This window comes from Lissotriton vulgaris, chromosome 8 (genome assembly GCF_964263255.1).
Source record: "Lissotriton vulgaris chromosome 8, aLisVul1.2, whole genome shotgun sequence".
Lineage (NCBI taxonomy): Eukaryota > Metazoa > Chordata > Amphibia > Caudata > Salamandridae > Lissotriton > Lissotriton vulgaris.
The window spans coordinates 877,771,575-877,782,884 of NC_141696.1; the positions used below are offsets into that span (position 1 = coordinate 877,771,575).

Consider the following 11,310-nt stretch of genomic DNA (forward strand, 5'->3'; position numbering starts at 1 on the left):
AATGCTTGTTTTAAAATTGTTACTCGCTTTTTTGCACCTCGTTTCACTTGTGCTTAAAAGGTGGTTTTTATCACTGTGTAATATTGTGCTGTGACCCCCCTGCGCTTGTAGCGCTTTAGCCCCCTTCTCACCCTCTCCCTTCTAGCACCGGACCTGCTCTCGGCTGAGTGTTGACGCCGAGGGCAGGCTCTGGTTTTTGGCCGCCATCTTGGGTAGGGTTGGGCTTCCTGACGCGATTTGCAGCGTTATAAAAGGGACGAGAGGGCGAGTGCAGGTAATTTCTGACTCTGCACGCTTTTCCTCCTCCTGAGGCGGAAGCCGGGAGGTCTCTAGCCTTTCCCCTTTGTTTTACTTGTTTTTAAAATTGTTACTCGCTTTTTTGCACCTCGTTTCACTTGTGCTTAAAAGGTGGTTTTTATCACTGTGTAATATTGTGCTGTGACCCCCCCCTGCGCTTGTAGCGCTTTAGCCCCCTTCTCACCCTCTCCCTTCTAGCACCGGACCTGCTCTCGGCTGAGTGTTGACGCCGAGGGCAGGCTCCGGTTTTTGGCCGCCATCTTGGATAGGGTTGGGCTTCCTGACGCGATTTGCAGCGTCATAAAAGGGACGAGAGGGCGAGTGCAGGTAATTTCTGACTCTGCACGCTTTTCCCCCTCCTGAGGCGGAAGCCGGGAGGTCTCTAGCCTTTCCCCTTTGTTTTACTTGTTTTTAAAATTGTTACTCGCTTTTTTGCACCTCGTTTCACTTGTGCTTAAAAGGTGGTTTTTATCACTGTGTAATATTGTGCTGTGACCCCCCCTGCGCTTGTAGCGCTTTAGCCCCCTTCTCACCCTCTCCCTTCTAGCACCGGACCTGCTCTCGGCTGAGTGTTGACGCCGAGGGCAGGCTCCGGTTTTTGGCCGCCATCTTGGATAGGGTTGGGCTTCCTGACGCGATTTGCAGCGTCATAAAAGGGACGAGAGGGCGAGTGCAGGTAATTTCTGACTCTGCACGCTTTTCCCCCTCCTGAGGCGGAAGCCGGGAGGTCTCTAGCCTTTCCCCTTTGTTTTACTTGTTTTTAAAATTGTTACTCGCTTTTTTGCACCTCGTTTCACTTGTGCTTAAAAGGTGGTTTTTATCACTGTGTAATATTGTGCTGTGACCCCCCTGCGCTTGTAGCGCTTTAGCCCCCTTCTCACCCTCTCCCTTCTAGCACCGGACCTGCTCTCGGCTGAGTGTTGACGCCGAGGGCAGGCTCCGGTTTTTGGCCGCCATCTTGGGTAGGGTTGGGCTTCCTGACGCGATTTGCAGCGTCATAAAAACGGGCAGGGATGACTCCGCGCAGCGGACGCGATCAGTGGGCGCGCCGGATCTGCGCCGGAGTCGTGCCAGAGTCCTGCCCGTCTGCGCCCGTCCGCGTTACGGCAGCGGACGGCACGGCGGCAGTCTCTGGCCATAGGCTTACTTACTCTGCAGCGGATCTATTATCGTTTAATCACAATACCGCCTCCTGTCGGTATGTCTTCCCTGGCCGATTCAAAGGTAAATGTTGCTGCCCAGGCTGTGGATGGTTCCCTAACATTTACCGGGCCTCTGAGAGTTTCCGTCCACTCCCGCCTAAACAGTTTAAGTGCTTACTGCTTAACACCCGTTCTTTACATAGGCACGCTTTAGACATCTACGAGCTACTTACCTCTGAGAAACCTCTCTGTCTCTTGCTCACGGAAACTTGGCTCTGCGAGTCGTCGAATCCTGACATCGCGGCAGCTTTTCCACCAGATTATGTTGTCTATAGACAGGATAGGACAGTGGGAAAAGGTGGTGGTGTTGCTCTTGCAGTTTTAAGATCTTTTGCCTGCACAATTATTCCATCCCTGCCTATATCTGGCTGCGAATCCCTCGCCTTTTCCATTGCACTCTCCCCGCATCAATCCTTTTCTGGGCTTCTTGTCTATAGACCTCCGGATCTGCGGGGTTCTTTCTTCGACGACCTTCAATCTGCTATCACTGCTCTTTGCCTGAAGGTGGAAAACTGTATAGTGTTAGGAGATTTTAATATCCATATGGACGTTGAGTCGGACAGTGAAACGATTAAAATCAAGGACATCACTGTTCCTCTCGGTCTAACACCTTACATCTCAAGCGCGACTCATGACAAGGGTCACACGCTTGATCAAGTGTTCTCCACCTTCCCTCTTATTATGTCCCATCCCACCCCTGTTCTCTGGTCTGACCACTCTCTGATCAGTTTTTTAATTCAGGGCAAAAGTAAAACATCTTATACTAACTCAGACCACCTTAGGCATCCTAGAAGACCTTTGCATAAAATTACCCCCGAGAATCTTGCTCAAGCATTTCAGGACTATCCCTGTACACTATCTGGCCATCTGGAGAGGGATCTTGAAGCCTTCCAGGAATGGTTAACTGAAAGGCTTGATGATCTTGCTCCCCTTTCAAACCCCCCTTTATCTGTTAAGCGCTGCTCGGCTCCTTGGTTTTCGAAGTCACTTGCTTTGGCACGCCGTAATTGTAAGGTAGCCGAAAGGCTCTGGCGGAAGCATTATGACCAAGAAGCTAAGTCTGCCTATAAACTATCTATTAAATCTTACCATTCTGACATTCTTGAGGCTAAAAAGAACTATTTTGCAGATAGAATTGAGTCTGCGTCAAATTCCAGTAAAGAAATCTTTACCATTGTTAAAGAGTTTATCTCTCCCAAATCCGGCATAGCTCAGCATAAGTTCTCAGAACCTTGGGTAAAGGAGCTGGCCATCTTTTTCAATACAAAAATCAAATTGATTCAAGAATCTTTTCCCCCAGCTACCCCTAATGCATCACTGCATGATTCAAATCTGACGTCTTCATCTCCTGATTCTAGCCCCATTCTATCAGAGTTTCCTCCTTTATTGGAATCTAATTCCCTGGATCTTTTACTCAGGATTAAATCGGGTTCCCCGCTTGACCCGTGCCCGGCGAGCTTTTTAGCTAGGAACGCCAAAATTTTGAATTCCTTAATCTCCCCTATCCTGAATCTTTCTTTGTCCTGTGGCATGGTTCCACCAGCCTGGAAGAAGGCTATGGTTGTCCCCCTTCTAAAAAAACCAGGCCTCGATCCAGAAATACATGCAAACTACAGGCCCATATCTCTCCTGCCCAGTCTGGCTAAGATCGTCGAGAAGCACGTTCATTCTGTGCTTTCTTCCTTTCTTGAAGACCATGGGTTACTCCATTCTACCCAATCTGGCTTCCGCTCCAACTTGAGCACTGAGACCGCTCTTTTGGAAGTTAACGAAGCCATTAAGGAAGTGCTCGACGCAGGTGGAAGAGCAATGCTGGTGTTGTTGGATTTGTCGGCGGCCTTCGACACCGTCCCGCATGAGGCCCTCTTGAGAAGACTTCACGAGATCGGTCTCAGAGGGACGGTGTTGAGCTGGCTGAGATCTTACCTAGCGGGTCGTCGACAAGTGGTCTGGGCCCCCCCGTACTCCGCCGAGGTGCCGCCTATGGATGTCGGAGTCCCACAAGGGTCGGTGCTGAGCCCGACCCTTTTTAACATCTTCATGACTCCTCTGGCGGTACTGGCGGAGTCAATGGGTGCCCAGATCATATCTTACGCTGACGACACCCAGCTCCTCTTCACCTGCAAGAAGGGCATGGAGTTCGACGGGGAGAGCATCCGCGGCTGCCTTGGGGCTGTCTTCAACTGGTTTCAGGGAAGCAGCCTCAAGTGCAACCCAGATAAATCTGAGGTGCTCTTCTTCGGCTGTCAGGCAGAACCACCTTGGCAGGAATGGTGGCCGGTTTGCATGTCCCCCCCTTCCTCCTCATCTTTGGTCGCTAAAAACCTCGGGGTTAAAATTGATAACACCCTGGCCTTGAAAACACAGATCACAGGCCTTACGGGCACCTGTTTTGGTCTATTAAAAATGATGCGCAAATTCCTTCCTATGCTCCCTTTGGCCCACAGGAAGCTGACAGTTCAAGCTTTGATCTGTTCCAGGCTTGACTATTCAAATATCCTTTACTTGGGATTGCCAGACTATCTCTTGCACAAACTCCAGGTTGTCCAGAATTCTGCGGCAAGAGCCATCTTCGGCCTACCCCGGCATGCCAGATCATCTGAGTTGCTTTCCTCCCTGCACTGGCTTCCTATTAAGAAGCGTATCATATTTAAAGCACTTACTCTGGCCCATAAGGCACTTCATCGGGTAGGGGCCTCATACATTCAGAAACGGATTTCTTTTTACAAGCCCACCAGATCTCTCCGGTCGGAAAATCTTGGCCTGGCAATTGTACCTCCTATTAAGAAAATCAGAATAGGTGGACGTTCTTTTAAATATCTCGCCCCCACACTATGGAACTCCCTTCCCGTTGATCTCTGCCACACTCCTAATTTGTTTGCCTTCAGAAAGGCCTTAAAAACCTGGCTTTTTCATTAGTAACCCTGTTTTGTTTCTGTTGTTGCTCTCCTTTCCTTCAGTAATGGGTCAGAAAGCGCCGGGACACTCCTTGGAGTAGCCGTGCGCTATATAAGTCACCCATTAACATAACATAACATAACAGTTGGAGTCTGGAACCAGACTACAGGCTCACCGACGTCGCGCCAAGTCACAGCGGGACCCCTGTCCTGGAGACCTCAGGTCGCAGCTGCCTCCCCAGTCACATATGTTAATGCAGGAGGGGCAAGGCCGGGAGATGGAGAGGCGTATGAGGCAGCTGGTTACCCAGGCTCACCCGCGGCCCATGTCGCCTCGGGCCCTCTGAAGAGACTCTGGGCATGGCTTACCTCCTAAACGAGTCGCTCGAATTGTACAGTACTCTCCACGATGTACGGCACAGTTTTCTCAATCACGCCCTGGGCACTGCAGGCCACAATGCTACCTCGCTTGCTGGGGATCAGGAGGCTAGGCCTAACCTGTTGACGAGACTCCCATCATGGATGTCGGATGCCTGAGGCTAGGCCTAACCCGTTGATGAGAGTCCCATCATGGATGTGGTGTGCCTGATGAGGACTGGTCGGCAGGCCGGTAGAACCCCTGTTAATAATATGCAATTTGCTCCACCCTCCCCCGCCAGTCTGGCTTAGAAACTGGTCCAATTTCAAACGATACTCTAATCACTAATGTGTCACGGTTTAATCCCATCTGGACATGCCACGCAGACTTGGGCTTTTGTATTGTTTACATGTTCCTTGTGAAGGAGCTATGTTTATTTTCCATGTTGACACTCACTCTTCTGATGTAAACTGGGATAAGGCAAGGTGTTATGTATGCTATCTCTTGGACCCCACAACAGCGAGCCGAAATCTAATCAAAGTAGTCGGTATATCACAAATTACAAAAAAATGAACGTCTTTCTTTCACACTTCCTCGTGCATCACATCACTAGGCACAGCACGGCATCCCATAACACAATACAAGGCAATACTCTACAAAAACATGCAGATAATGTTGTTTCCTTCTAATGTTTTACATTCTCAGATTGCAAAAAAGACTCCTCCCACTATATTCCTAAAAACTAGCATCAACAACTCACCTTGAGTTAAATGATTTGTTAACTCTCCTTACTGTCCACCCTCATCTTCCTACCTTAAGTCGCATGTCTGCCTGACACATGTTCTACTACTCTATATCTGCAAATTGTCACACCTCATTTCACAGCTCACAATCTCGTTCTTTAAACTCATATCCCTGCAACCTAAAAATATTTAATCTCCTCTAGGCTATCTATACTCGCCATAAAGCGTTTCTACGCCTCTTTCAGGGGTAGCTAAGTGCAATATTAATGGAAATACAAAAATACAGCACCATCATATATACATAACAGTCCAACTCTCTCAGGATGCTTCCATATCCGATTGGAATTTTTGCACGGTGAAAAGATGTTTTCAACTTTCAGTTGGAACATAATGGAGGCTTGGCGCTCTTTTTACAGAGCTGGTGACAAAGATCATCGCCCAGATATGACTGACGACTTTTGATATTAATTCCTAGAGAGGCGTGGTATTTATTATAGGGGTTTTGGCGCCTCTTGGTGAATTTGCACAGATTATAAATTTTTCAAAAAAGTATATCAACGGTGCTTAAAGGTGTGGAGAACCACCAGACTCCACAAACAACAAGGCCAATGCCCCATATCAAATATACCTCACTCCTAAGCACACGTTATGTTTTTAGGTCGAGCAGACCTACCCTCAATGCGTGAGCATTGAAGGTGTCTGCTTCAGACCTATTGTGGCCCGTATTTAGGAATGAGGACAGCTACCAGACGCGCGCTTTGACGAGGTCGGATTTCACCTCGGGAGCGAGCGTCTGGTAGCTGCGCATGCGCAAAGCCCTTGCTCAATACAGACACAGGCAGCCCCCACCCCTCTGCATGCACGCACGCACGCACACACACACACACACACACACACACACACACATACAGGCGCGCGCATGCACACGCAGGCACACGGCACACATACAGGCACACTATCCCCTACCTCGCATTCTCTCTCTCAATCACACACAGTCACGCATGCGCACACACATTCCCTCGCGCGCACACACGCACGCACACACTCTCCCCCCCTTCCCGCCCCCCTCCCCTCCCCCACAGGCACGCACGCACGTACTTCGCTTCAGCCCTGGGCCCCACTCACCAACTGCGCTCTTCCGGCGGGCCTCCTCGCGGCGCATCTCCTCATGTAAATCGGGGCTCCCTCAGGTCAGAGGAGCCCCGCAACAGGCGCCACACTCCTCCTTCTCCCCGGCCCCCTCCTGGGGACCCGGGCTACCTCGGACGGCAGGGCGCTCCATGCGCCGGCAGCCGCGGACCTCGGGAGGCGGGACTTCCGGTCGGCCGCGAGCGGATTGGCCGGCCGGCCAAGAGCTTCCGGGTCGCCGCAGGCAGCGCGGCGGCGCCTGCCTCCCAAGGCATTTTTTACACCCCTTAGTGCTTGTTTTGAAGAGCGACGAAAAAAATAATAATTCGCGGTTGAACTGAAAGTGAAGAAACTTCGCTAGAATCAAAAGCTGGGAGCTTCGCCTGCGTAATTAAAAGCTCAGAAGCGTCAAGTGCACCAGGAAACCGCTACTTGTGTGAAAGTTTCTTAGTGTGGCTAACAGCGTAAAGTGTAGGCTGAGCGCGTGCAACGTGTGGCTCGCGGCGACAAACATGTTTTTCATCTTTTCAATCCCGTTGTAAGCTTTTAAGGTAACAGGAAACCCAGTGCTGCAAACACCAGCTTTCAGTCGCCAAGAACGGCATCGTTGTCTTGGTGGTAGAAGCAGTGTCGGTGTAGCACTCTAGAAAGCACCCGCTTCTGAGCGCTACAAAGGATATAGCACCTAGCTGTTCTGGCATTAACTGCGGTATTCGGTTAGGGTCTTGAACTTTTCAGCACTACAAACAGTCACAACGGTTCCCTGCTGCAGCTGGGGGTCTTCGTTTCTTAGTGCTACGAAGCAGTTATTTCACAGATTCCACTGCAGGTGGCGCTATGGGTGCAGCGCGGGACCCGTGCACTGCCAGTGATGCACTGTAAGAGCGGCTGGGGAGATGACTAACTTCACGTTCAAAAGTAAGAGAAGAGAATCAGAAATGGAAGGGCAAGTAGAACAAGCATTGGCAAAGCTAGTAGGTCTGAGTTTAATGTGCTAAAGGATCTATTTTACCAGATTAGAGGGAGCAGTTCTTAATTTGTAAAAAAATAAAATAAAACATAGGTGCCAGAGCCCTTCTCTGAAGAACACTACAGCTTGCACCACCGATTGCGCCCTCTAGCGCTGCCAGTAAGTCAACACAAATAACTATCACATTCATGCGTGTGAAATTACAGACTTTAAATATACATTAAAAAGTATTAATACATGCTAAACTCAAGCTATACCCCTCCTCACCCTCTCACCCTCACACACCCTCACACCCCCCTCACCCTCCTGCACCCTCACCCTCCTGCACCCTCACCCTTCCGCACCCTCACCCTCCCGCACCCTGTCACACCCCGCACCCCGTCACACCCCCGCACCCCGTCACACCCCCGCACCCCCACACACCGTCACACCCCCTCACCCCGTCACACCCCTGCACCCCGTCACACCCCCGCACCCTGTCACACCCCCGCACCCCGTCACACCCCCGCACCCCATCACACCCCCCTGCCATTATAAATTACAATAACTTTTAATTAAGTTAATTATTGAAAAAAAATTAAAAGCCATTATTATTTGTAATATCAATACACGTAAGTCACGTAAATACAACACATATTGCATTACAAATGCTATAGGTGTCACATTTGCGAAAGTTATAACTATTGGCATTGTAAATGACAAAGCTATTAATTTCGCTATTTTCAAAAACAAAACCTAAATAAAAAATTGTCATTTACAATACCAATAGCTCAAACTTTCCTAATGCGAGACCTATTGCATTGCAAATGCTTGTTATCAATGGTTTCCCTGTTTAACATAAGACACAAGATTTTCAAAGCAAAATATACACAGTCTTTATGGTCCTTGCTTTTCAGGCTTTTATTCTTTTAGTTTCAGCCACAGCCAACACGTGTTTCGTCGCTATTGGGGCGTAATCCCGCGACCTTATCAAGGCTATATCTATATCGGATGTATGACATCACAACGCATGCTTTTACATTGCATGCTTTTACATAGCAAGTTTTACAACGCATGCCTTTACAAGGCATAGTGTTAAGGGGTGCTGGATAGTGAATAGTTTAATTTACTATTCCAACTCCAGTCCCCGTGGATAGTAGAGAAGGTGTTGGATAGTAAATTAAATCTATTCCCTATCCTAGAGCGCCCCACAGCGCAATGCGTTGTAATGGTTTGCGTTGTAAAAGTTGCGATGTAAAAGCACTGTGAGGTAAAAGTTGCGTTGTAAAGGATGTTTCCCGAAAATCTTGTGTCTTATGTTAAACATGGAAACCATTGATAAAAACATAACGTGTGCTACTAGTGAGGTAGACTTTTGATATTATGCATGTTACATCACTGGGAGAACTTTATCTCCGTGGTATGCTCATTTTTCCTGAGAAAAGAACGTGAACTCGGCCTCCTCAATATTAAAATGCTACAGTTCTCAGCGCTGTGCTTTCAAATCATTGATAGCGGGAAGTAAAACAACTGGGGTTGTTCCACTGCTCCTACTTCCGGTGACCCTGAGGGGTTAAAAAACACTACAAGCACCTTATTATGCAAGTCAAGACAAAACAGAGAAAACAATGTACTGCGTGAGCTTTGTACAGTGGGCAATTACAATGACTAAGCGTTTATGAAAAAGAGAGGGAAAAGTATGGGTCTCATAACAAATTGCATAACCACCCTGGTTTCCTTCCAGATTTGAATGACCGCCCCCAGGAAATAAGAGTCGCAGCTTTTGTGCAAAGTAATGGTAGACTGACATCCACTTGGCAGGCACGTTTCAAAAGTTTAAGTGGGGACATAGGATGTAGACCGCAAGTATAACTGGGTAGACAGATTTTCCGAGAACAGGACATGCATACGTGTGTAGCCATCCCAATTACATATGAGGAGATTCGATACCTCCACACCAATGTTATTTACATTCACAAAGCTGAGAGGCAAGAAGAACACGGCGCTGACCGCTTCTGTGCGCTTTAAACATTACATAAAATAACACATACGAAGAAGCAGAGTAATAAAACCAGAGCTGTAAACAAATCAACTGGTAAAAGACTCGAGAAGCTGTAAGCCAAAGAGCTCTCTTTACAGTTGTTACTTGGGCACTTGGCACCCCCTCCGTGTTGGAGGTTCACACTGAAGCGCTTACACCTAGAGGTGGGCGAGACACTTATAGCTCGAGCCTGGCTCTGGGTTAGCTCTAGGTTCTCGTGGAAACTCAAGCCCAAACAAGCCAAGTTTCCACGTGGTTCTGTGTGCCACCTTCGCCCTGCCGTAGCTCGCAGTCTCAACCAAAGCATTTACAGTTGTGGTAAAAAAAAAAAAGACAGATATCCCTGTGGCTGATAGTACAACGTGAAACCAGAAAGCCTGGAATGAATCCCAGCTTCCCCACTTAACCACACTATTATCAGGCAAATATTTTGGTATCACCCCCTCCTTTCTTCATTACCTCTCATAGACCTATAATGTCACTTATCATTGTCAAAGCTGGCGCATGTCAAAGAAATGCACTTTTTTTAATTTTGAAGAGAATGTATCAATTATATTTTAAATGACGGTAACATTTCCAGGGCTCGGCTCGTGCAACCGCTCTGAGAGCCAACCCAGACCCTGACTCTGCCAGTTAATTGTGCCAGCTTGCCCACGGCTTGAACGCCGAAGAGGGCCCCTCTGGCTCTAACACAACCACACGCACGAAAATCATCAGTATTGCATTACAGGTCTGGAAATCTCCTTGCATCCCGTGAGCCCGCCTACTGTAATACTGCACATGAAACCATCTGGTGGGGGCCTCAGTCAGATCCCCAGCGTCACAACAGCTCAGCAGTTCTGACAGGATCTAAACGCCTCGTGGCAGCAGCATGTGTCAGTTCGCCACTGCTGACCGAGAGAATAAGGGCAGAGCGTGCCCCTGTCACTCACCAAAAGAACAGCTTGGAGCAGAAGTTGGCCGTCTGTAGGGGGTTGGGTTTCTCGTCCCTGGCCGTGGCCTCCATGCTGCGGGCGCCGCAAGAGCAGACAGCCCGGTCTGCTGTAGTGTACGCAAGCAGCGAGGGAAGTGTTTACACACAACCAGCCTGGGAGAGGCGGCCGCGACAGCAGCCAGTTCCTGTCTCAGTGCTCTGAGAGATTAAAGAGCTGCAGCCTTCACGGAAGGGACGATGCAATTGTACCAAGACCACGTGGAGCGCGGGCAGGCCCCGCCTTGCCTGTACGTTTGTTGGCAGGTTTCTTACCGTACCACCTGGCGGGCACCGCAACCGCAAGCCTTGACCCTGGCTGGCAATGTCTTAGTGTATCTGTGTGAAAGGTAGATGATAGAAGCCCGCCAAGAGACAGAGGAGTTAAAATGCTGCATAGCAGGCAGCTGCTGCTGCACCCTCTTTACAGACCTCTCTGGGAAAGTTTCCATGGACCGAACTTATGTTTAACTCCTTGATCTCTATAATAAACTAGGTACATAAACTTTACTTCAAATGTAACACTTGTGTGGTCTTATTTATTTCAGATATATTGTTAAGTGAGCTAGAATCAATGCACGTTGCTTAAGATATCGTAAATGCTCACGCAACTATGTGGTGCTGGACTGTGGATACCTTGCTACAGTACCGTCTTTACGCAGCCCGTTTTTTGCTCAATTATTAAATTGTAGCTGAGTGGAGACAATTTTAAGATTAAGAACATT

The 11,310-nt window shown here is 48.7% G+C and overlaps 1 protein-coding gene across 2 annotated transcripts in view; it reads right to left on the reverse strand.

Annotated features, from left to right (window-relative positions):
• The window catches only part of ABCC4 (ATP binding cassette subfamily C member 4 (PEL blood group)), a 1,668,368-nt gene extending 1,657,567 nt beyond the window's left edge, over positions 1-10,801 (reverse strand). Inside the window, exon 1 of one of the 2 annotated variants that reach the window (XM_086934802.1) lies at positions 10,548-10,801. In XM_086934802.1, the coding sequence (XP_086790928.1) occupies positions 10,548-10,621 (74 nt within the window). In that variant the 5' untranslated portion in view covers positions 10,622-10,801. The remainder of the gene's footprint in view (positions 1-10,547) is intronic. The other variant, XM_086934803.1, reaches the window with a different exon arrangement.
• Between the last annotated feature and the right edge of the window lie 509 nt (positions 10,802-11,310).